This window comes from Podarcis pityusensis, assembly GCF_964106645.2.
Source record: "Podarcis pityusensis genome assembly, chromosome: Z".
NCBI classification, from domain to species: domain Eukaryota; kingdom Metazoa; phylum Chordata; class Lepidosauria; order Squamata; family Lacertidae; genus Podarcis; species Podarcis pityusensis.
In genome coordinates, this window is record NC_138044.1 from 38,931,864 (window position 1) to 38,958,328 (window position 26,465).

Consider the following 26,465-nt stretch of genomic DNA (forward strand, 5'->3'; position numbering starts at 1 on the left):
TGGGTCATTGTTATGCTGGAATACCCATCCTCGACCCATTTTCAGTGCCCTGACTGAGGGAAGGAGGTGCTCACCCAAGATTTGATGATACATGGTCCCGTCCATTGTTCCTTCGATTCAGTGAAGGTGTCCTGTCCCCTTAGCAGAAAAACACCCCTAAAGCATAATAAGTCCCCCTCCATGTCTGATGGTGGGGATGGTGTTCTTGGGGCCGTAGGCAGCATTCCTCCTCCTCCAAACACAGCGAGTTGAGTTGATGCCAGAGAGCTCGATTTTGGTCTCATCTGACCAATGTTCTCCTCTGGGTCATTCAAATGTGCATTGGCAAACTGCAGACGGGCATGTACATGTGCTGTCTTGAGCAAGGGGACCTTGTAGGCTCTGCAAGATCTCAGTCCTTCACGGCGTAGTGTGTTACCAACTGTTTTCATGGTGACTATGGTCCCAGCTGCCCTGAGATCATTGACAAGTTCCCCTCGTGTAGTTCTGGGCTGCTTCATCACCGTTCTCCTGATCATTGCAACTCCACGAGATGAGATCTTGCACGGAGCCCCAGACCGAGGGAGGTTGACAGTTATTTTGTGTTTCTTCCATTTGCGAATTATTGCATCAACTGTTGTCACCTTCTCACCAAGCTGCTTGGCAATACAGTGGTACCTCAGGTTAAGAACTTAATTCGTTCTGGAGGTCCGTTCTTAACCTGAAACTGTTCTTAACCTGAAGCACCACTTTAGCTAATGGGGCCTCCTGCTGCTGCCGTGCCACCGCTGCACGATTTCTGTTCTCATCCTGAAGCAAAGTTCTTAACCCGAGGTACTATTTCTGGGTTAGCGGAGTCTGTAACCTGAAGCGTATATAACCCGAGGTACCACTGTAGTCTTGTAGCCCAGTCCAGCCTTGTGCAGGTGTGCAATCCTGTCCCTGACACCCTTGGGCAGCTCTTTGGTCTTGGTCATGGTGGCTACTTTGGAATCTGCTGGATTGATTGCTTCTGTCGACAGGTGTCTTTTGTACAGATACTGAAATGAGCTGGGATTACAGGTAAGACCTCTCCCTTACAGCAGGTGCTTCTAATCTCAGCTCGTTACATACAGTGAAGATACAGGTAGCCTGACATCTGGCTGGTTGATAGGGGATCAAATACTTATTTCACTCATTCTAATGCACATCAATTTCTGACTTAGGTCTTCTGGGGGTTTTCCTGTTGTTCTGTCTCTCACATCTACAGTAAACCTACCATTAAAGTTATGGACTGGTCATTTCTTCGTCAGAGGGCAAATGGGCAAATTTAGCAGGGGATCAAATACTCCCCTCCCCCTCACTGTAAGCAGCTTGTATCAGCATGTAGCTTGTACGCAGTAGAGTTAAATCAAGAGTGGGAACCTTGTGCCCTCCAGATGTTGCTGAACTACAACTCCCATCAGCCCTAGCAAGCATGGCCAAGGGCCAGAGATGATGAGAGTTGTAGTTCAGCAAACATCTGAAGGGCCAAAGGTTCTCCATACCTGGGTTAAATAGACCATATAAACGAGTTCTTAAATTGAATTCAATTTCACATCTATGGAACCGTAATATGAAAACCTAGAGAAATAAATGCAGATATGATCAGTTCAGTATTACTGTAAGGACGGCTTTAATTTAAAAATGTCAACATGTTATTTTTGTTCTTTATTCTTTCTGTAGTTATAAACAACAGAAATTCAATTTATTAAGAGAAGAGAATGAAGGTTATGCGAAACTGATTGCTGAACTGGGCCAAGATTTATCTGGCAATATCACTAGTGAACTGATCTTAGAAAATATCAAATCTTTAATAGGTAAGGCAAATACACTGGCATGTTTGACATTTTTCCTGGATAGCTATGATATGTTTTGGATTTAACCCAATGCTAATTTTAATTTATAAACACTTGCTCCCCCCAAAAAAGAATGTTGCCTGGTTTTGAACATTCAGCCCAACTGAAATTTTGGCCGTGTCTCTATAGTTTCTAAGTGTGGTATCTGACCTAAGTCACACTCCGAATAGACCCGCTGTAACTTAAGTTAGTCAGAAACAACCCTTAATTCTTATATCTAGTCCTGTAAAGACATAGGGCAAATTCCATATTCCTGTAAATGTACTGATGTTAGTGTGCCTAATTATGAAATACAGTTAATAGATTTCTGTTTAGAATTGATAGAAAACATTTTCTGATACAGCTAAAAGGGTTGTTTTAGTTGCCTTAGGCAGTGATAACTTTTTAAATCTCCTTTTTTTTGTAGGGTGCTTCAACCTTGATCCCAATAGAGTGTTGGATATTATTTTAGAAGTCTATGAATGCAGGCCAGAGTATGATGAATTCTTTGTACCTTTGATAGAATCTTACATGTACATGTGTGAACCTCAAACACTCTGCCATATCCTTGGATTCAAATTCAAGTTTTATCAGGTAATGCAGGTGTTAGTAGTCTAAAATTCATTGGTATTAGTGTGTTTTTCAGTTACCTGATGCTTATTTTCTTAATATGAAACAGTCGAAATAATTTTGTGTTGGATCCAGTTAGTTGTACTTAAGCTTCATTGAGTTGACTGTGAAAAGGTAAACATGGCTAACATTTTGTTTACTTGGACCTAAGGTTTTAATGAGCCTCATAGCCTTAAATGTTCATGCTTCTTAATGAGCTACTATGCAGATCAGTTTATAAATACCCTTTGTGTTTTCCACTCCTTCAAATTGTTTTATACTGTTCTTGTCTTTAAACAGTACAAAAATACATTTAAAAATGCTTATTTTAGGATAAAATGTTTTGAAAATTTGTACATTGAGATAAATTTAATATGTATTTAATGGAGTGTTTTTGCATTAAGATTGCAAATCAGTGCTGAATAGTTTTAAGCATCAAACCATTTGAAATTGGCACAGAGGACATCATACCGTGTATTCTCTTATCTCATTCCCACCCCAACCCACAATATGTTTGGAAGTGCCAAAAGGGAGATGAAGCAAACTCCTCCCTCCCCAGTGTTGGCATTGCTAGGATTTGAGTGCTTTGTACTTGGGAGATGAGCTCATCTTTCTCCCGTGGTCCAGGTTGTTTATCTTCTGAGCCTGGCAAGTCCCTGTGATAGCTGATCCTTATCTCCTTCACAATACCATTTTGCCTCTGAAGCCAGTTTCTGGCTCAAGCAGAGGGGCAGCTGTCACCATAACTGGCTCTACGGAGGAGATGAAAAACGTGGGTATACGGAGAGCTGAACGTAATCTTCTTTGTTGTGTTCTTCCCCTCTTGTGATTCCCCCCTCCAATGGATCTATGTTTTTTGCAGTCACAGTAGGCTAATTTGAGAGAAACTTCATATTATAGAAGTTATTACAGAAAATTAAGGAAAATTGAACTGCCAGAAGATTAAGCACTTAGACTTTTTTTAAAAGCAGTGGTAATATAACAACTGATTCATTGCACGTCTGTGCAAGTTCTTGCATGGAGATGCCTTCTCTGTTAAACCTCCACCCTCTTTACCTTTGTATTAAAATGGAGGACCCTCTAATGTTCTGTAACACTCTGAACTGCCTTTCTAAAGCTAGCCTTTTCTTTTTAGGAGCCAAATGGAGAGACACCTGTTTCTTTGTATAGAGTTGCTGCAGTACTTTTGCAAAGCAATCTGATAGATTTGGAAGACCTTTATGTCCATGTAAGTTATTTTTCTTGAAGTGAAAACTGCTCATATGAATTATTTTTATTGAGATTGTTACTTGTGGCTTACAAAAACAACAACAACAGTATCTCATTGCTAATTTCTGTGTACATTTGCATTCTGGACTGTTCATATAGTTGGTTATGGTAAGTTTATCTCAGTGTCTTATCTCAGGAGAAAACTAGGATCTTGTATGTTTGTCTTCCCCATTGTAGAAGATAAGGCAAGCATTGATTTCAGGGATGTTGTTTGGTAGTTGCCAAAAACAAATTTCTCTAAGGGCACATCTCAAACATCATCATCTCTATACTTTTTCTATTGACTTCAGTGGATATAATGTGCAATAGAAGCTAAATGTTATTATCTTATTTTTTATAAGCATTTTGTTTAAATTCCTATTTTTTTTACTACCTAATGTGAGTTCTTATACTTAAGTTTTTCCAAAGTTTTTTTTTAAATGGATAGGTCTTGGGGAAAGATTAAGAGAGGTTTTGAAGTTTTGTTAAGAAAACCTGCCATAAAGTCTATGATATGTGTGAAACACTTTGATTTGCTACATAATTTAGATTTTAAGTAACAAATGGTAAAGCTGATTATGATTTCTCACACTAAATTTTTTTAATTTTTTTTTTTGTAAATAATTATGATTCTAATATAATTTATGCTTTGCATCAAAGTTCCCCATCCAGTGTATCAAAGTGCCCCGTAGGTGGGGCAGAATGATACAAAATCCCCCCCTTTTTTTTTTACTCAAGATATTATATTCTCATTATCTTCTAACTTTAATGGTTCTTTTGATTGCTATTATAATATTGATTAGTTATGCCATGCATAAAACAAAAAAAAAATATTACTTGACTCATTTCTGTTACATAAAATATGAGATTGAATTTTTCTGCATCAATCTGCCCCGCCTCACCCTAAATAAAAAAACTCAACTCCCATTTAAATAAAAAAATCTGATTAATTTTTTTTTAAATAAAACCATTGATTTTTATCCACCCTGGCTTAAACTGGTTTCTGGCTTGGAAATAATGAGAAACTGACACTAATAAACCATATATGTACTTGAAAGTGGGCACGTGTGGGGGGAGGGGTAAGGATGTAGGCCAGAGACACAATACTTGTTCTCAATCTCATAATCTTCAGCTCCGGTATTTCAAGTATCTGTTTTGTGGAGTTTTACTGAGGATTACAGTAGGCATCTTTATTCACAATAAAGTAAAACACCTTTATTTATAAGAATCTCCAAATTGTCTCTTTAGCTACTTCCAGCAGACAACACTATTATTGAAGAACATAAACGAGAAATTGGAGAAGCCAAACTAATTGTGAGGAAGCTCACAGTGGTTGTATTGTCTTCCGAAAAGACTGAAGAGAAAGAGAAGGAAAAGGAAAAGGAAGAGGAGAAAACAGAAAAAGTAAGTTCTAAGGATATTTAGAGTTGTAAATCTAGCACAGATATCCAGACATCTCAGTTGAGCAGAACTTTAGTTAAATAGCACATTTTTTGCAGTTACAGAAATCTATTTTGCTGAGAGATGGGGGGGATATGCAGCTGTTGAAAAACAACAGCACTTGTAACTAATTCAGAGCTCTTGGACAAATCTGTTAAGCTGTGTTCCCATTAAACCCAAACTCTGTGATTAGAATGAACAGTTCAAATTCAGTATTTATATCTGTTTATCTGTTTTCTATATTCATCTTTTTTTTTAAAAAAAGATGCTTTCTAAAGAGACTGTGTGGCGTGGCATATATTTTGCATGCAGAATGACAAAAGTCAAATTTCTAGTTAAAAGGATCAGGTAGCAGATAATGAGGAAGGAATGACTTGAGACAGAGCTGCTGTCAGTGAGACATAGTTGATAATACTGAGTAGATGGGCGGGCGGGGCAAGAGTTTTGTATGGTCTTCAGAACCAGTGTGCGGGTGTTCGCAGCATTACAGAACAATTCAACAAACAGGGCGGGGAGAACCAAAGGTGGACAATCCAGTTTCCCCAAACACACTACTGGGTTTGTGGCAGCAGAGCAAAAGCAGGAACAAAGTGGCAGTATTGATCCTCTTTCCAAGGTTTTGATTTTTCCTTTAGCAGTATTGCTCCCATTGGAAACAGTGGGAGGGAAGAATAAATATGCCAGCTCCAGGGCTGGTATGTTTCCTCCATTTTGTGGCCATATCAGGGGTCATTTTTCCAGTCTGCCCTCAGCCAAGCCTTCTTTATACTTCTGTTGAGGTTAAAGCTCTGATGTTGGTAAAGCAAGGGATGTGAAGGTTTCCATAGCAGGAGGGAGCAGCTTCACAAGGTCAGATTTCACTGATGGCAAATTTCTCTCTACACTCGGAGTGGGGGGTCTGAGACATCCTCCCAGTGACCATAGGGCTGCAGCTTTTTTTTTTTTTTTTAATACATTTTTATTAAAGATTATCTCGGTTTACAAAAGAACATGCCTTGCCTCTTTTTTCAGGTTCTACAGTCTTTCTTACAGATCAGTTACATTTCTTATGAGACCTTGGTGTTGAGTACAGTATAAGGTTGGGGAAGAAGAGAGGGGAGAGGAGGGGTGGGGTGGGGAGGCTTATATTCTTTTGTATAGTGTGCCTGTGGGGTTTTGTGTCAGTGTCAACTGGGTAGGTTCTTTCTATTCGTTTATTACATTTTCTTGGTAGTGAGAGGTATTGGGGGGCAGGGGGTAGCTGGCTGCAGTGGGTGTGGGCAGTGTGGGGACCAGCTAGGCAGCGCAGTTGGTGCTGGCGGTCCTTAGGAGTTCCTTGTGGCCGTGATGCTTGCCATCTTGTCTTGCTGGAAGTCCGGTTGCAGCTTTAATTGATTAAAACTCATTACTCTTTCATATGCTATTAATCAACTATGATTTGCTTTAAACAAGTGACAGCCCTAATATTTCCTCCCAGTTATCATGTATGTAAGAGATGCAAATGTACGTAGAAAGCATGGGTATGGTAGTTCTTCCTCTTACCTTGGGAGGATAAAAAGTTTTTCTGCACTAAACAACCTTGCATGCCTGCTTATCTTTTCAGCCACCTGATAACCAGAAACTGGGCTTATTAGAAGCAATGTTAAAAATTGGTGACTGGCAACATGCACAAAACATTATGGATCAGATGCCTCCATTTTATGCAACTTCACACAAACCTATTGCTGTTGCTCTTTGTCAGCTTCTTCATGTGATGATTGAACCTCTCTACCGAAGGTAAAGAAATTGAATAAATTATATGTGCACTGAGAATATTTGTACAAGCTAACCATGCATACGTCTGGCTGTGATTGATTGAAATGAGCTCTTCTTAACCTTTGATTCATCTGTGGAGATGTTAGGAAATGTTTATGAACTTTCTAAAAGCTCACACATGGTGCTCAAAGCTAGGAGGCCAATGAGGCTGCTTGTTGTTTAGGGATGCCAAGTCTTAAAATGAAAACAAATGTACTAATACCTAGGCAGGCATTGTCTATGTTAGGGCTTAGTTTCAAACTTTCTATTCTCCTAATGTGTAAAGCCATAAAAGGGGCAGGTGGATGGAAAGAGATCCAAAAGAAAAAGAAAAATCCTGCTCAGTCACACTGTCCCTTAGTAGGCAACAATAGCAGTGTTGCTGAAAAGGTCTTGGCAGAAAAGCTTTTTCACAGTATGATTTTTTTGTTGTAATATATTTGCTTGGTCTGGTGTATTTTTTAAAAAATTCGTTCTATATCTGCACCTCTTATGCCAAATTGAAATTGTTTGCAGAAGTTGTTAACTGAATGCATATCCCTTTGCCTAATATTCACCAGCTCCTCTATTTTGAAGTTGGTAATAATAATAATAATAATAATAATAATAATTTATTATTTATACCCTGCCCATCTGGCTGAGTTTCCCCAGCCACTCTGGGCGGCTCCCAATCAGTGTTAAAAACAGTACAGCGTTACATATTAAAAACTTCCCTGAACAGGGCTGCCTTAAGATGTCTTCTGAATGTCAGGTAATTATTTATCTCTTTGACATCTGATGGGAGGGCGTTCCACAGGGCGGGCGCCACTACCGAGAAGGCCCTCTGTCTGGTTCCCTGTAGCCTCACTTCTCGCAATGAGGGAACTGCCAGAAGGCCCTCGGCGCTGGATCTCGGTGTCCGGGCTGAACGATGGGGGTGGAGACGCTCCTTCAGGTATACAGGACCGAGGCCGTTTAGGACTTTAAAGGTCAGCACCAACACTTTGAATCGTGCTCGGAAACGTACTGGGAGCCAATGCAGATCTCTCAGAACCGGTGTTATGTGGTCCCGGCAGCCACTCCCAGTCACCGGTCTAGCTGCCGCATTCTGGATTAATTGCAGTTTCCGGGTCACCTTCAAAGGTAGCCCCACGTAGAGCGCGTTGCAGTAGTCCAAGCGTGAGATAACTAGAGCATGCACCACTCTGGCGAGACAGTTCGCGGGCAGGTAGGGTCTTAGCCTGTGTACCAGGTGGAGCTGGTAGACAGCTGCCCTGGACACAGAGTTAACCTGCGCCTCCATGGACAGCTGTGAGTCCAAAATGACTCCCAGGCTGCGCACCTGGTCCTTCAGGGGGCACAGTTACCCCATTCAAGAACAGGGAATCCCCCACACCAACCCGCTCCCTGTCCCCCCAAAACAGTACTTCTGTCTTGTCAGGATTCAACCTCAATCTGTTAGTCGCCATCCATCCTCCAACCGCCTCCAGACACTCACACAGGACCTTCACTGCCTTCACTGGTTCTGATTTAAAGGAGAGGTAGAGCTGGGTGTCATCTGCATACTGATGAACACCCAGTCCAAACCCTCTGATGATCTCTCCCAGCGGCTTCATATAGATATTAAAAAGCATGGGGGAGAGGACAGAACCCTGAGGCACCCCACAAGTGAGGGCCCAGGGGTCTGAACACTCATCCCCCACCACCACTTTCTGGACACGGCCCAGGAGGAAGGAGCGGAACCACTGTATAACAGTGCCCCCAGCTCCCAGCCCCTCTAGGCGGTCCAGAAGGATGTTATGGTCGATGGTGTCAAAGGCCGCTGAGAGATCCAGCAGAACTAGGAAACAGCTCTCACCTTTGTCCCTAGCCCGCCGGAGATCATCAACCAGCGCGACCAAGGCAGTTTCAGTCCCATGGTGAGGCCTGAATCCTGATTGGAAGGGATCCAAATGGTCCGTTTCCTCCAGGCATGCTTGGAGTCGTTCAGCAACCACCTTGCCCAAGAATGGCAGATTTGAGACTGGGCGATAGTTGGCCAAATTGGCCGGGTCTTTTTTAAGAAGCAGTTTAATGACCGCCTCTTTCAGCAGGTCTGGGAAGGCTCCCTCACAGAGGGAAGCATTCACCATCCCACAGAGCCCATCGCCCAGCCCTTCCCGGCTCGCTTTTATCAGCCAGGATGGGCAAGGATCAAGGAGACAGGTGGTCGGTTTCACTTGTCCAAGCAGCCTGTCCACATCCTCGGAGGTAACAGATTGGAACTGATCCCATGTAACAGGACCAGACAGAACTCTAGCACTCTCCCGCCCTGGCCCTGCTCCCACGGTGGAGTCTACCTCCTCCTGAATCTGAGCGATTTTATCTGCAAAAAAACTTTGCAAAAGCATTGCAGGAGATCTTGGGGTCCCTACCAGGCCCCGGTGGTACAGGTGGTTCCGATAGATTGCGAACCACCTGAAAAAGTCTCCTGCTGCTGTTTTCTGCAGATGCAATGGAGGCGGCGAAGAAGGCCCTCTTCGCCGTCGCCATTGCCACTTGGTAGGCTCGACGTTGAGCTCTAACCCGTGTCCGGTCTGATTCAGAATGAGTTTTCCGCCACCAGCGCTCTAGCCGTCTCAACGATTGTTTCATCACCCTCAGCTCCGGGGAAAACCACGGGGCTGTCTGGGCTCCATGCAATCGGAGAGGGCGCTTCGGAGCCAGACAGTCAATAGCCCTGGTTAACTCCTCATTCCAGCGTGCCACCAGGGAATCAGCTGAAAGGCCATCAACTTGGGATAAAGCATCCCCTACCACTCTCTGGAAGCCAATTGGATCCATTAAGTGGCGGAGGCGGACCATCCGAATCGGTTCCACCTCCCTGCAGAGGGGAAGGGTTGCGGAGAAGTCCAGTTGCACCAGGAAGTGATCTGACCATGGCACTTCTTTTGTTTCGCTTTTAGTTAGTGTCAGATCACCAACATCCATAGAGGTGAACACCAAGTCTAAGGCATGTCCACGGCTATGAGTTGGGCCAAACTTATTCAGGGACAGCCCCATGGAGGCCATGCTTTCCATGAAGTCCCGAGCAGCCCCTTGTAAGGTCGTGTCGGCATGGATGTTAAAATCCCCCAGGACAACCAAGCTAGGTGTCTCCAGGAGCATATCCGCCACGACCTGAAGCAGCTCGGGCAGGGAATCCTTGGTGCAGCGGGGAGGTCGGTACACCAGTAGGAATCCTGTACTGCCCCTATTGCCCAACTTCCAGAACATGCACTCAGAAAACTGGGTCTTCCCAATAAGACGCCTGGTGCAGACTAATGACTTCCTAAAAATCACTGCAACCCCCCCTCCCCGCTCACATGACCTGGGTTGCTGTGCGTAAGAGAAACCTGGTGGGCAAGCAGTGGCAAGGACAGGCCCATCTGCTTCATCCAACCAGGTCTCTGTCACACATGCCAGGTCAAATCCTCCATCCACAATCAGGTCGTGGATGGCAGTGGTTTTATTCATCATTGACCTGGCATTACACAGCAACACTTTCAGGTCATGTGGGTTTCCCTTGCTGATTACTGTATCCTTCCGGTCAGGACCAGACCTGGAGGCAGGGATAGTCCTCAAACAACGACTAAACCTGCCTCCTCAGTAATGACATGGTCTGGTCTTAGCATAACTCCTCCTCCTGCCCATGATCACTGAGATCGGGTGTCCCAATACATCCCCCCCTGTGGAACCTGCCCCACCCAATCTATTGGCTGAGGCCCACTCCCAGGCAGCCATGACCCTTCCCCTTAAAAAGCAAAATACAAACTATATAATAATTTAACAGAATAATAATAATAATAAAACAAAACAGAACAGAACACAAAACAAAGCAAGAAACAGTAGCGCTGACTAAATGCTTATCCCACCCCAAGCAAAAATAAAATAATGAAATAATATAATATTATAAAAAACAACAACCACCATTTAAGGTGCTGCAAATTAAAAGCAATTAAAACATTTAAAACCATTTTGTCCATTGCTGCCGGTAGCTGCTCAGGCCTCTAAACTGTAGTGGTAGTGCAGGCCCCGCCCCCTAGGCCAGATGGAGTTGGCAGAAAAGGGAGCGGTCCTCCCAACACTCACGCGAGCAGCAGCAACAGCAGCCGTGTCCCGGAGGCCTCTCTCAGGCCTCTTATGCTGAGTATAATGGTTGTGCATTATATGGAGGAAATCTGACAAGTGCACAGATGTGGCAATTACAAGTAATGCACAGAAACTGTAGAAGAAAGTACTTTGATATGTTTAAAGTATAAACTGTGGAAGGGCCATAGCTACTTTGCATGCAGAAGGACCCAGGTTTAATCACTGGAATCTCTGAATATCCCCTGCCTGACACCCTGGAGAGCTGCTACCAGTCAGTGTAAGCAATACTGAGCTAGATGGACCAATGGTCTGGCTCGGTAAACAGCAACTTCTACTGCTCCTAACTGTAAAACTTGCCTCTCATTTACAGGGTTGGAGTACCCAAAGGTGCCAAAGGGACACCAGTTCTTCCTTTGCAAAACAAGAGAGCACCCAAGCAAGTAGAAAGTTTTGAAGATTTAAGAAAAGAAGTGATCAACATGCTTTGTTACCTTGGCCCTCATCTCTCTCATGACCCCATATTGTTTGCAAAAGTAGTGCGTCTTGGAAAAGCATTTATGAAAGAGGTTGGTAACCTTCCAGTTAATGAGCAAAATTTCCTAAAAACTGTTTCTGTGCCCTACAGAAGTATATTTTGTAGCTTTGTACGTATTAGCATGCATATGTGGGAGATCAAAGACTTCCTGAAAAGATTTTAAAAGGAAAATGTTGATGGCCTAATCTTGTCCCTATTTAAAGTGAAAGGTGTTAGCGTTCTGAAAGTTGAATAACGATAGGAGAGTATATTTCTTATTAAACACAAATAAGAAACAATTACTTACAGCCTTTATAAGCTATTTTATAACGAAAGATTCCTTAGCAAACTTACAAGATAAAATACAACTAGCTAAAGATTACTTGATAGTAGCATAGAAAGTAACAATAAAAATGATGCAGCCTAAAAAACAAGACGTGTAGAGTAAAACAGTAATACTTAAAACAGGATTTAAAAAAGTTCTCTGGAGCAGATGTCAGGATCTGAATTGGCACATGTGGTAAGAGGTGATTTTGAACTGCCCCAAAGTCCTTTAGAGCCCTTCATTGCTTGGTTACTCTAGCATCAAACCCCAAAGATCCTGAAAGATAAAGGCAAGCACTTCAGATTGGGCCCAGATATGGAATGGAAGCTGCTGGAGATGACTGAACTTCAGCATAATGTGTTTTTTAATGCCCAGTCCTAGTTAGTTCAGAGTATGGCAGCAGGATTGTGAGCTAAAGTTTCCATACTGTTTTAAAGACGGCCTCATATACAACATATTGAAGTAATCCAAATGAGAGGATACCAGGGCCTGGGTAATTGAAGTGCAGCTATGTATACATGTTCAGGTCTTCCAGATTTGGATAGCAAATTATGATTTGCTACAAAGAAAATGACTGGGAGTTTTTAATTGCCATGTGCAAAGAAGGGCTTGGAGAAGGGAGTTTACAAACCAGAAGCCCGCACCTGCTCTTCTCTAGTAATGCTAATGTATAATGCTGGCAACTCTGCTCTAAAAAAAATTGAACTTTAGTAGATGTTTTGGATATAGGAAGTTTTCTAACAAGATGTCTGTAAGTCTTGTAACACTTACTCTTTCCCTAACCTGCCACCCCATTTTTTACTTCTCATCTTTTCCATTGTAAATTGTGAGTAATGCACACTTCCATGGTTTTAAAATGCTATTTCCGACTGACTAAAAAAACAAAACAAAACAAAAAACATGTAAACAGGTACCAAAATGAAGCTTTCATGCCATTTGTATTTTGGAGTGTTTCTTTGGGATTATGTTATAAGAAGTTGTTTTTACAAATAATGTACTGTTGCCAATCCATTGAGAGAAAATGTTAACCTTTTTCTTACAGAAAAGTGCCCTGTGTAATTTCCTTGTTAAACAGCTGAAAATATTCACAGTAGTTTCCATGGGAAGTACAGTAAAATATGTCTTCTAACACTTTCAAGTTTTTAAGCATCTGTTAACTACTTGGATAAGCGCTTGTAAATCTAAATCCTTGGCAGTTTTTGACAAATGCCTCTGTAAATATCACTTGCAAGGCACAATATATTTTGCAGAAAGCATCAAGCATACTGTTGAGACTTGATTCTACCCCCCACCCCCCAGTAGTGGTAAAATGTCTGAAGTGTTCAATAGCAAACAAGTTAAGCACAGTTCAAAGTGACAAGGTTTCAGTTCACACATTGGCCCAACCATTATTTAAGAGTAGATGAACCTCTCCTTTGGTGCGCTTCCACAAAAAGGAGATTGGAAGCATCTGTTTTGTCAAAACTGCAGGCTCTGGTTATTTTAAATTGTATATATATTTTTAACAACAACAAGAAGTCATGTCTTAAATTACAGTTTGATCCTAGTGTGTGTCAGCAGACCTTACTTAAAGTAATTAACCATAGGTTAATTTATAATGATTATTTGAAAACAGAAAGGAGATTCTTCTAATTTTCTTGCTGTTTTGTCAGAGGGAAGGAGGGAATTCACAAACCCAAGGCCCATTCATGTAACTCTAAACTGGTTTAGTATTAACCCCAACTTGGCTATTGGCTTCTAAAGGGAGGGAAGCATACTTACAAGAGTGTCCAGACATTTGTGGTTGTTCATACTCCGGAGAGCTACTACAGACAGTTGTGGCTGGAGCAACACCATTCCCCTCCTGTGTTCAGCAGTAAAGAGAGCTGCTCCTTACTACTCAGCTTTGTATTTACCTTATTCAGTACCCCACTTTCTCTTCAGCAGCAGACGACCAAGGAATCCAATTCTGCAGACCTCGCTCTAGCACAACTGATCTCTGCACTTGGGAAGGGGGAATAACCTGACTTGCTCAAGATTGTCTTTGATATGAGACCATTGCATTTTAGTAGTATTTGATTGTTTGTTGTTGTTTTTAGCACCAAGCAGATGCAGGCAAGCAAGAGGAAAAAGAGAAAATGGTGAGCTGTTTTAAAATGTATTCTTGACTCCCCCCCTCCAGCCTTGATTATAAGTGTGGCAGAAATGACCATATATCTGGATAGTCTATGTAATGTGGCTTAAAGGTGGAACAGCTATAATAAAAGCTGCAACTCAGTGCTAATCCTGTGGCCTGCCACTCTAGCTGTCTTGGAAGGCCAAGGAAGGTTTCAAAAGCTTTGAATATGTTTTACTTCTTTGTTTCTATAATAATAATAATAATTTAATTGTTGTATTAACATTTTTAATGTTGTAAGATACTTTAGACGGGCTTCACCCTGAAGTGTGGCATACTACTATTTCAAAGTATGCAAGAAGCACAATTCTTCTAAAGCCTCTCTAGCTTCCAGGGCTCAAGTGTACTGTTGAAGACCCAAACACTTGTCTGGCCTCAAATGTGCACTGAGATATTCACATACAATGTCCATTCATTTCAGTGCAGAAAGTTTTCAGAGCTTGTGTTATTAGAGCAGTTCACCAACAGGGTGAGGGGATGTGAGAGGATGTTATATATGCACCAACCTTTCTTGCCTCCCCCCCACCTTCCCCAATGTCTATTCCTATTGTACATCACATGTCATAGCTGTCAAATACAGCTTTTCTACCTCGGTTGCCTGAATAGAAAAAGCAGGTGATTGGTCAACTAGGACAAATGTGTCCTGATTTAGTAGTGCCTAGTAAGACTGTGGTGAACCTTCTCGCTTGGAATAATGGGACTGTAGACACTTAACACCTGTCTTTAAAAAATAAAACCAGATGGACCCCACTGTTGCCACAGTGACTTCATTAATTTTTGCTGTTTTGTTTTCTTCACAAGTCTATTGGGAAGGTGGCATAGAAATGTACTGCAACAGCAGCTTCTGTATATTGTCATATTTTAAAGCCATGTTGTCTTTTAAATTCAAAAATATATAACAGAAAACTGACAGAATTTACTGTATTTTTTGCCCCATAGGGCGCTCCTAGCTTTTTTGGGGGGGGGAAATAAAGAAAAAAATTTTTATTTCCCCCCCAGGCGCGGGGCTGGCGCGGGGGAAGCCTGAGCTTCCCCCGACCCCAGCCCCCAGAACAGCCTGCTATCCGCAAGCCTAGGGAGCCCGGTGGGAAGTTACACCGGTCTCCCCAGGCTTGTGGAGAGCTGCGCGAAGCTCGGGCGCGCTCTTCAGCACGCCCCAGGCTTCGGAATGCAGGCAGCTCTGCGCAACCCTTGGGAGACCGGCGCAACTTCGCACTGGGCTCCTTAGGGTTGCGCAGAGCTGCGCGAAGCCCGGGAATGCAGGCAGCTCTGCGCAACCCTTGGGAGACCGGCACGACTTCGCACTGGGCTCCCTAGGGTTGCGCAGAGCTGCGCGAAGCCCGGGAATGCAGGCAGCTCTGCGCAACCCTTGGGAGACCGGCACGACTTCGCACTGGGCTCCCTAGGGTTGCGCAGAGCTGCGCGAAGCCCGGGAATGCAGGCAGCTCTGCGCAACCCTTGGGAGACCAGCGCAACTTCGCACTGGGCTCCCTAGGGTTGCGCAGAGCTGCGCGAAGCCCGGGAATGCAGGCAGCTCTGCGCAACCCTTGGGAGACCGGCACGACTTCGCGCCGTTCTCCCTAGGGTTGCGGAGAGCTTCCTGAAGCCTGGAGAGCGAGAGGGGTCGATGCGCACCGACCCCTCTCGCTCTCCAGGCTTCAGCGAAAGCCTGCATTCGCCCCATAGGACGTACACACATTTCCCCTTCATTTTTGGAGGGGGAAAAGTGCATCCTATAGGGCGAAAAATATGGTAATCCTTTTTTAAATGTAAAACTAGTAGCCATAGACTTTGCTTCATAAAGTTGTAGAATGTCTACCCTTTGATTTTGCCTTCAAATAAGATAATTCCTTTCCTTTCCTTCAGGAGTTATTATTCAGCTGTTTGCTGAGTATTACCGACCAGGTTTTGCTTCCTTCTCTTTCTTTGATGGATTGTAATGCATGCATGTCTGAGGAACTCTGGGGGATGTTTAAAACCCTTTGATTTTGCCTTCAAATAAGATAATTCCTTTCCTTTCCTTCAGGAGTTATTATTCAGCTGTTTGCTTAGTATTACCGACCAGGTTTTGCTTCCTTCTCTTTCTTTGATGGATTGTAATGCATGCATGTCTGAGGAACTCTGGGGGATGTTTAAAACATTTCCATACCAGTATCGGTGAGTAATTACCTGTAAAAACTATATGGCATCAGAATTTCTTCATCAAATTATCTAAGAGATGCATTAAATACATATTTTGATTTCTTGGAACCTCCTATAGGTATCGCCTCTATGGGCAGTGGAAGAATGAAACATACAATAGTCACCCACTACTGGTGAGAGTTAAAGCTCAGACAATTGACCGAGCCAAATACATTATGAAGTAAGTTATGTTGAAACTTGTTTTCTGCTGGGGAATGTTGATGAGACTATAGAACAAATTGTAGCAGGGCAGTGAGTCCCATTGGGTTCCATGAAGCTGGCTCCCACAATTAGTATCCTTGGGATTGCAGCCTAAGTATTGGATTGAAATGCTACCTGCTATTACCAAGTAATACCGTGTTTAAATGAAACTTCCTAAAATGTAATTTATATTTAACAAAAAATACTGCCTTAACTTAGAAAGCTGGGCAGCCTGCAAGACTTCTACAATTTAATATTAAATCAGTTTCATTAGATGGTTAGATAAATTACTGTACACGAAGAAGTTTCCATTCACAGAAGGAGAATTTGATTCATGGAATGGGTCCTTTCACAAACACAGCTCCCTTTTCATGAATGGAAGCTTGCTCCATGAAGAGAGTAATTATCCCACCCCATAAGGAAATGTGATGGCTAGGGCCCTGGGTACAGGTGGTTACCATAGGAGTAGTAGGTGTGTCAGAAAATTTAGCTGTTGGGACTGTGCTATTTTAAATAATGCCAGCTTAAATAAAATGATTATACACTAGCTTTACAACCTTGTTGAATCTTTTCTGCCCCAGAGCAGTTTAATTCATTACAGTTTGCCTATTTGTATTTTATATCCTCTGTTCCAAGCTGAATACAGAAATCGTATGTGAAAGTTGCCTGTAGCATGAGTTTTCCCTGGGGGAATTGGGAAGGTCCATCTACATTTACAGGAAAATAGATTAATCTAAAGCCGTGACTAGAAAATGTGAATATAAGACTGCAAAGAGAGGAACTAAAATGTGAATGTACTCTTGTAGGCGTCTAACCAAGGAAAACGTAAAGCCATCTGGAAGACAAATAGGAAAACTGAGCCACAGCAACCCAACCATTTTATTTGATTATGTATGTGGCAAGATAAGTATTGACTACCTTTGCTTTTCTAGTAGCCCCATTTAAGTTACCTTATTCTGAAAAACAAATTGACTATTTTAAAATGTGTTTTATATGGGGGTGGGGGTGATGGGACGTGGTAGAGGTATTATTGTATTATGCATGGTGTGGAGAAAATGGATAATTTTCCTCTAAAATGCTAGAAATTGAGGCAATCCAGTAAAGCTGTGTTGTCAGGACGGGGAAAAAAGGTGCTTCTTCAAAGACCCTATATTCACTCCCACAATATGTAGCAATGGCTGTCAACCTGGATGGATTTAAAAGAGAGTGAGACAAATTCATGGCAGATGAGGCTGTAAATGCCTACTAGCCACGATGGCTTAGCTCTGCTTCCACCTTTGGAGGCTGTATGCCCCTGAATACCAGCTGCAGGGAATTACAAGTGAGGAGAGTGCTGTTGTGCTCAGGTTCTGCTTGTGAGATTCCCATAGGCGTCCAGTTGCCCACTTTGAGAAAAGGAAGCTGGACTAGATGGGCCATTGGCTTAATCCAGCAGGGCTCTTCTCATATATTACATTAGGAAAAGTGCACACATTAACTATGTAATACAGATGTGTGTATGAAGTTTCATTATTTTTTCTTCAGATTGAAAACCATAACAGTAGTTTCTTTTAAGAGTTTTTAAGGACTTCTGGCTGCTGCTTCTTATACTTGGGAAACTCATTTTCGCTCTTTTTCAGATTTTGTCTCAGATACAGAAGTATGATAATTTAATCACCCCCGTTGTCGACTCATTGAAATACCTCACTTCCTTGAACTATGATGTCTTGGCATGTATCCTTTTGCTAACTTCCTAGAACTGCTAGTTACCCAATGGTTATATGTTACACAAGGTTTTTTTTTACTGCTCGAATGAGAATCATTACTTCAGCTGAGCAAGCGCCTTTGTTGTACAGGGGTGCTTCTTAAACAGCTCAGCTGAGCAAGCTGCTTTCTAGCCAGATGAAAGTTCCTGGCCTGCGCCTGCTCTGTGATTTGCTGCCCTCTGCGGGAGGCAGGGGAGTGCTGAGACAAAAGCATCTTCTGGCTTTGAGTGGTTTACCATCTGGGCAAATATTTTGAATGGGTTATCACGTGTGGATTTAAAGCTGGTTTTCAACGATCTATCACCATATTGCCCAGGCCTACTCCTTGCACAAATTGAATAATTGAAAGCCAATTTTTTTTAAAAAAAATCGTCCTGCCATTGTAGCACAGTAGTAGTAATCCCTTTATCATATATTGTAAATTTCTAAATATTTAGACTCATGAACTGCTGTTAGTGTAATTATTAAGAGCCAAGCCGTATTTGACTGCTCATTTGGCCATGTGTCATAGATTTAGGGAGTTGTAGCTTTTGACAGAAGAGGCATAAATACTCCTAAGGGTGTTCCTTGTTCTTTACTTTATCCTGTTTGAGTTGTGGTTAAAGGTGTGTGAGAAAAAGGAATTTGAACAAGAACTCAAAACACTTCGGAACCACAGAGATATATTCCTGAAGTGTTCATCGTTTTAGGTTTCTGCTATAATATCACAGGTAGTAGTGTATGCCATGTGTCTCAAAATATTGTTAAATTTACAAAGCAAAATAATTAAATGTTTAATACTGCATGTAATTATGTTTGGGGAAGAATTCCTCCTTAGCCTCAGCAAAGATTGCATAATTGAAGCACTGGCTAATCCTGAGAAGGAGAGGATGAAACACGATGACACCACAATCTCCAGTTGGCTTCAAAGTTAGTACTTGGGTTTTATTTATTTTTAATTAGAAATGCAGTCCTCTCGTTACTTAGCACCTGCTAACGTGTTTACTTCATTAATTAAAACATTTGTATCTTGCCTTTCTATTTTAAAAAATCCATGTTGTGGCTAATGGTTGTTAAAGTGTGTGTGCACGCGCACACACAAATCAAGCATTTCAAAAACCACACAGAGCAAATGTACTCCAGAGCCATCTGGAATACAATTCTGAAATAGCTACCGGGGGGGGGGGGGAGAGTGCTTTAGCCACCTGTCTGAAAATCAACAAGGCTCTAGGATGGGAGTTCCATAGGCCTGAGTAGCCCCTAGTACAATTCAGAAAGAGCAGGAATGTAGAAGAGAGGGCCTCCAAGAACCTCTGTTGTTGGCAACAGCTTGGCAGCCACTTACCTGTAAATTCACGGCACTTGAATAAAAATTGGAGCCAGGAAATGTATGGTTGCAGACACGATTCCTTAAGTACAGGAAGAGAGGGCAGGAGGGAGGGACCAGGTAGAATGTCATTTGCACACTAAGAAGTGTGAAAAACAGGTTCTAAGGATAACTTGCTTTTGACACATGAGAAGTAGTCTATTGATATGACGTTACTGAATGTGCATGACATAGGAAAGCTTATATTTCAATGACAGCAATTCAAGTTCGTTTTCCTCCCATCTATTTTAGGTTTAGCTAGCTTCTGTGGTGCTGTTTTTCGAAAATACCCTATAGAACTAGCTGGTCTACTTCAGTATGTGGCAAACCAGCTAAAGGCTGGGAAAAGGTAAGTAGAGCATGGTTACTTTAGATCTCAAAAACTATGCCAGTTTGGTAGTTTTTGTTGCCCTCATTGGAGTGTTTTAATATATTTTGATAAGTTGTGTTTAATATAACTTTGCAAACTTTAAGATTTATGAAGATCCTAGGATTCAAAATACACCAAGACATAAACAGTTGGGTAATTTGCACCGAGCAGCTAGGTTACATTCACATCTCCCAGGGAAATTGCACGGAGTGCCTACTACATTGTGAAGCTGCATTGAAGTGCTCATATATACGGTCTGCTGTTCATGTTGCTGTTACAACACCTTGACATTGATGCACTTGGATTGGAGACAAAGTGGTTTGTGCTTCATGTGCAAGTAATTTCAGAAAGATATTGTAATGGGCTCTTAGACCTTTCACAATACTTTCAATAGAGTTCAAGAGCAGTGGTTTTACCTGCCTATGTTTCACTCTTTCTCTCTTCCCCCCGCCCCCTCGCCCATTTTTGTTCTCATTCTTTTCCATAGCTTTGACCTGCTTATTTTGAAAGAGGTGGTACAAAAAATGGCTGGAATAGAAATCACTGAAGAGATGACAATGGACCAGCTAGAGGCCATGACTGGTGGAGAGCAGCTGAAAGCAGAGGTGTGTTTGAAGCTAGAGAGAAAAGAAAAATAGATGTCCCAAAAATACATACATAGTAGCTTAGGATGTTTCACCTGCTGTACAGTCGTACCTTGGAAGTCGAACGGAATCCATTCTGGAAGTCCGTTCAACTTCCAGAATGTTTGGAAACCAAAGTGCGGCTTCGCCAATCAGAAGCCCCGTCTGACGTTCTGCTTCCAAAAATAGTTTGCAAACCGGAACAGTCACTTCCGGTTTGCAGCATTTGGGAGCCAAAACGTTCAAGAACTAAGATGTTCGAAAACCAAGGTATGACTGTATTTATTTTTTAAGGTAGATGAATAATTGATACACCTCTGAAAGGTATATTAATACAATAACAACTATGGAAATAATTTTAGTATCTAGAGCAGCATGTTCACGTGCCTGATCTACGTGTAACACTTCCGATTCTTAGCAGCAGTTAAGCAGGAATGTTTAGCAGGATTATTCCTCTTCTGTCACACACAAGTTTCTCACTACTGGCCTTAAGCATTCTTAACTGGTACCATCTTTAAATATGGTTAACTCTTTGTTTTAAATTAAATTAATTATTACTTTACTGGGGCTCAAGTACCTGCTCACTTGGCTCACCCCACCTCCACAAAGCTCCCCTTCCCCTTACTCCTCACCAAACCTCCACAGCTTGCTACTGCTGCAAGCCCAGCTCACTCGCCCGCTTCACTTGCCCACACAGCTCCTGTCATTTAGTTCACAAACCCAGCTCACTCGCCTACTTTAAACCAAAGCTACGATCCCAGCTTGCTTGGCCACTTCCTTGCTCACCCCACCAACTGCCTGTCTAATGCTTCATTCACCCTGGAGCATGTGCAGCCTGTCACCAGTATAACGATGGACTAGTTTAAATATGGCATAGAGAGAGAAAACTATCCAAAATCACAAATAAACAATGCACTGTTCAGTTACCTTTTTAACATTTGCTTCTTACCAAAGCAATAAACAAGGGGGTTGCTGCTAACCAGGGATTCGAAACCTGCCTTCAAATGTGTTGTGAAATCCTGGCTAGCAGTGAACTTTCCTGTTTGCCTCAACGGTGGTTAAGATTGGTATTTGGACCATTGCATAGCATAGGAAAGGAGGAGAAGTGCATGTTAACATGGCCTTCCAGTTTCAGAACACGCAAGTGCTGCTATCAGAATGCTCATCTGCAGATTCAGTTATCCAAACATAAAGAATTATGCCCAAGCCTCAAGTGCATGGCTGATTGAGATACCCAAGCAGCCAGACTTTGCCCACTACTTGACTTGTTTGTGCATTTTCGGTCAGAAACCATGGAAGAGAGGGAGGTGTGAAGAGAGATGAAACAAAGCAGTTTTTCCTTTGTCTCACTTTTGCTGGTTGGCTGCAGCCGTTTTAGGAAGAAACCATGGTGGGAGTGGGGAGAGAGATCACAGATTAGAAATAATCGAAATCATCAGCTCATTATGCAAATGCTTGGAATGCATTGTGTTTGGAAAGCAGGGCCTGCATATACTGGCATGTAGACCCTCAAAGGTTGCCCAAGAAGGTTCGTCACCCTCAGCCTGAAAAAGCTTCTCAACCCCGGATCCTACTGTAAGCCAGGAAATGTCAAAATTTCTGTAAGCATGCTAGGGAACTGGAGAGGAAGAAACATTCTAACTCAAGGTTTCCTGAAGGCTATTTACTGACAGGGTTTGGCACTGTACACCTTAATTTACATCCTCTGCTGTTTTTCTCAGTTTAGGTATCTTAACTACATTTCTTACTTCTTTGGGCAGGGTGGATATTTTGGGCAAATCAGAAACACTAAGAAATCTTCCCAGAGATTAAAAGATGCACTTTTGGATCACGATCTTGCTCTTCCACTGTGCCTTCTCATGGCTCAACAGAGAAATGGAGTGATATTTCAAGAAGGAGGCGAGAAACATTTGAAGCTGGTGGGAAAACTCTATGATCAGGCAAGTAAAATGATCACATTTGTGTTTGTTTTAAACAAACCTCCATGGAAATGCCATGTATACTGCATTCAGAAAACTGAATTTATATTTTGTGGTATAGATGTTTGTTTTACTTGTGTTTTGGGTTCTTCATGAAATTTACAAAAAGGAAAACTAAGTAGCTTCAGTCATAGCAATCCCTTACCATCCATAATGCTGTCACATTGTTTGACAAGATTCCACTGGCCTGCATAGCTTCTGTAAGTTCTGTTTCAGGTGTGATCTTGTACTGTACTGCTAACCAGATTCAGAAGTGACTACAGATTTAGTTGACTATATGGTGTTGTCATATCTGAAGTTGCCTTGAGTATTCATAAGAAATACATAGTTTGTTACTGAGGAACATTTTCTCATTAGTATTACTGCATGTTTATTACAAAAGGTAGTGATTTTCCAGGTATTTTCTTGATTTTTAGAAGGTTAACATTATATTTAAATCTCATTGGAAAGTCTGATCTAATACTTCTCTATTTTTCTATTCAGTGCCATGATACTCTGGTACAATTCGGTGGATTTTTGGCTTCCAATTTAAGCACAGATGATTATATTAAGCGAGTGCCTTCCATTGATGTTCTCTGTAATGACTTCCACACCCCTCACGATGCTGCATTTTTCCTTTCACGGCCTATGTATGCACATCACATTTCAGTAAGTACAGATGTTCAGTTAGCTTGCAGTCTGTATATCCGGAACACACAGTTGTATTGAAAATTAAACCTGTCATTCCACTGATTCTTTTAAAGGGGCCTCACTGAGATTGAAAGCACTCCTCATTCAGTGACTGGGTTTTAAATCTAGCTGACTTAATTTCTTGGACTTAGTTTTGTATTTAAATCTAATAGAGTTAATTAAAAAGGGATTTTGTTTTCTGTTTGAGAAGTGGATAATTGAGTACTTGTATCTTCTTTTTATTAGTCAAAATATGATGAATTGAAAAAGGCTGAGAAAGGGAACAAACAGCAGCAGAAAGTTCACAAATACATTACAGCGTGTGAGCTTGTGATGGCCCCTGTTCATGACTCGGTGATCTCCTTGCACATCCCAAAGGTCTGGGATGATATCAGTCCACAGTTCTATGCTACGTTCTGGTCACTGACAATGTATGACCTTGCTGTTCCACATAGTAGCTATGAACGGGAAGTCAACAAACTCAAAGTCCAGATGAAAGCTATTGATGACAATCCGGAAATGGTATGTATCGTTTTAAATGTATGTTCGCTTGCCGTTTTTAAGAATCTTATCAGTTCATGAAAACCATTGATCAAGAACAGTTGACAGCATTAGATAATAGGTTTTTTTTAAAGCAATTACATTTTCTGCTCTGAGGTTTTTAGTTACCTTGCTCTTCTCTCTAAATAAAAAAAATATTCCATACAATTCTGCCTGAGCACTGCATTTCTGCAATTCTGGGGCCATTCTAGACCTCTCCACCATTGAGCTTTACAGTGACTAGACACAAGAGAATAGCACTATTTTCAGTTGTAGTGCCTTTCAGTTGTCGTACCTTGGTTCTCAAACAGAATCCGAAAACCAAGGCACGGCTTCCGATTGGCTGCAGGAGCTTCCTGCACTCAATCAAAAGCTGCTTTGGATGTTCGGCTTCCAAAAAACGTTTGCAAACCTGAGCATTCACTTCCGGGTTTGTAGCGTTTGGGAGCCAAGGCGTTTGACAACCAAGGCACGACTGTATTAGCTTTCCAATGGCATTGAATTGCTTTACAAGGCTCTGTTAGCAGCAGAATAATGGCAGAGGAATGTGGTATGTAGGTTTTCAAGGAGTGCCAGTGTTGAGCATAACCCAGCAGATGTTGGTCCTGTCCAGCTCCCAGCCATTTAAATGGACCTTACATAAGAGACTATCAAACCCTGGTGATTTGTGTTGATATGGTTTGTGGAATAGAAATATAAGGAACATGTTTTACACCTTAATAAGCCAGCTCTTTGTGAAAGATCAGTTTTGAATCTATCCATGTGGTCAGATGGTATAAGGTAAAACTGAAGGACCCCTGACAGGTAGGGGCTAGGGGCACCATGGTAGAAGTAGGCTTCCATAACCATTTACATAACTGAATGGGGAATCATAGACAGAAGCAACAACCATACACACCTTCCTTTAGATGATCCAACAATCAGAAATGAGCACAAATGGGCTTCTAGGAATGTTAAAATTCTGCAGATCACCTGTAAGGAAAAGGAGTGGGCTGCAAGATAAAGTGCTTGCTCACTTTCCCCCCAAATAGCAGTTTAGCAGGATTTTAAAAGGTAAAGGACCCCCGACAGTTAAGTCCAGTCGCGAATGACTCTGGAGTTGCGGCACTCATCTCACTTTACTGGCCGAGGGAGCCGATGTTTGTCCGCAGGCAGTTTTTCCGGCTCATGTGGCCAGCATGACTAAGCTGCTTCTGGCGAAACCAGAGAAGTGCACGGAAACACCGTTTACCTTCCTGCCGGAGCAGTACCTATTTATCTATTTGCACTTTGATGTGCTTTCGAACTGCTAGGTTGGCAGGAGCTGGGACTGAGCAACGGGAGCTCACCCCATCGCAGGGATTTGAACTGCTGACCTTACGATTGGCAAGCCCAAGAGGCTCAGTGGTTTAGACCACAGTGCCACCAGCGTCCACAGCACCACCCGCAGGACAGTATGCACACTATCATATCTGAACACGCCATTTCTTTTTCGTAGCCTCTGAACAAAAAGAAAAAAGAAAAAGAACGCTGTACAGCTCTTCAGGACAAGCTTCTTGAAGAGGAAAAGAAGCAGTTAGAGCACGTGCAAAGAGTGCTACAGAGACTGAAGCTGGAAAAGGATAATTGGCTTCTTGCAAGTAAGTAGCATAGACCTTTTCATCACCAGCCACTTACACAGAATTGCAGCATTCTGACTTTGGCAGCATCTGTGTAAATGATTTGTTAAATATTTGTAAATGAGTGACTGTTCGTTCTTACTTTTTTGTAATGAATATAAAATTCATTACTTGAATGCAGACCCAAAAGTTGGCAGAATTTTGGCACTTTGGATGGCAGTTTCCCTTGCTTGTAAACATATCTTAGGGCAATTGCCGATCTAATGCCGATGCAATTGTAATTATGCCCAAGAGATTGAGTACCAGCCTTGCAACTTTTGACCTTCCTATAGCACATTCTCTCATCCTATGTTAACTGGGTATAGGATCCCCCTTTACAGCCCAACTTCAACCTGTCTTCAGTAAGTAGGTTACTGGTTTAGGGTTAACTGTCTTATCACTGGTACCCATTTATCTCTTAGTAGTTTTTCAAGATTGGGGAGGGGGGATTTCCTCTGGGGAGAAGATAGAGATACCTGGTTGAGGGCTTCATCAGGCAAGGACACGCTGTGCACCCAAGTACTCCCACTTTATTTCTTCTCTTTATCAGTAAATGTAAATGCCTTTTTGTGCATGGTGTATGTGGCAAATAAATTTTACTGAAAATTAGATGGTGACGTAATGATGACCTCTTATTTGTTTATTAGAGTCCACCAAAAATGAGACTATAACAAAATTTCTGCAGTTGTGTATATTTCCTCGGTGTATCTTTTCTGCTATTGATGCTGTTTACTGCGCTCGCTTTGTGGAACTGGTGCATCAACAGAAAACACCAAACTTTTCAACACTTCTTTGTTATGACAGAGTAAGTAGCTCTTGTTTATTATTATGATTCTTTGAGAAGTAGTGATGAACCCTTTCCATCAAGGAAGGAAAGATGCACTAGCTGAAATACGTATTTCTCTGAATTGTAACTCATACAGTATAGTTAATAATGTCAATTCCTTCGCTAATAGAGATGAAACATATTATGGAAACTTGAAATGAAAAAAAGAATCCTAATCTTTCTGGATCAGAAAGCTATTCGATGATTTGGTAGCTTTAAAAGACTGAGAAAGTTGTTGCCTTCATAGGATACTAATGAAATCAGGAAAGTTAATTTTTCAGTGTTTAAAAAATTATTATACAGTTGTTCTCTAACTTTTGTAATAGTAAGGCTTTTTGACATCAGGTTACACTAGCACAAG

The 26,465-nt window shown here is 41.9% G+C and overlaps 1 protein-coding gene across 2 annotated transcripts in view; it reads left to right on the top strand.

Annotated features, from left to right (window-relative positions):
- LOC308468698 (THO complex subunit 2-like) overlaps positions 1–26,465 on the top strand; it is a 60,233-nt gene that overhangs the window by 17,036 nt on the left and 16,732 nt on the right. For both annotated transcript variants that reach the window (XM_080991059.1, XM_080991058.1), the window contains exons 7-25: positions 1,684–1,817; positions 2,263–2,429; positions 3,580–3,672; positions 4,941–5,096; positions 6,715–6,887; positions 11,365–11,560; positions 13,912–13,953; positions 16,015–16,145; positions 16,249–16,350; positions 17,177–17,261; positions 17,990–18,083; positions 18,944–19,024; positions 19,713–19,809; positions 20,318–20,435; positions 22,214–22,393; positions 22,916–23,080; positions 23,348–23,623; positions 25,119–25,260; positions 25,926–26,083. In XM_080991059.1, the coding sequence (XP_080847185.1) occupies positions 1,684–1,817; positions 2,263–2,429; positions 3,580–3,672; positions 4,941–5,096; positions 6,715–6,887; positions 11,365–11,560; positions 13,912–13,953; positions 16,015–16,145; positions 16,249–16,350; positions 17,177–17,261; positions 17,990–18,083; positions 18,944–19,024; positions 19,713–19,809; positions 20,318–20,435; positions 22,214–22,393; positions 22,916–23,080; positions 23,348–23,623; positions 25,119–25,260; positions 25,926–26,083 (2,590 nt within the window). The remainder of the gene's footprint in view (positions 1–1,683; positions 1,818–2,262; positions 2,430–3,579; positions 3,673–4,940; positions 5,097–6,714; positions 6,888–11,364; positions 11,561–13,911; positions 13,954–16,014; positions 16,146–16,248; positions 16,351–17,176; positions 17,262–17,989; positions 18,084–18,943; positions 19,025–19,712; positions 19,810–20,317; positions 20,436–22,213; positions 22,394–22,915; positions 23,081–23,347; positions 23,624–25,118; positions 25,261–25,925; positions 26,084–26,465) is intronic.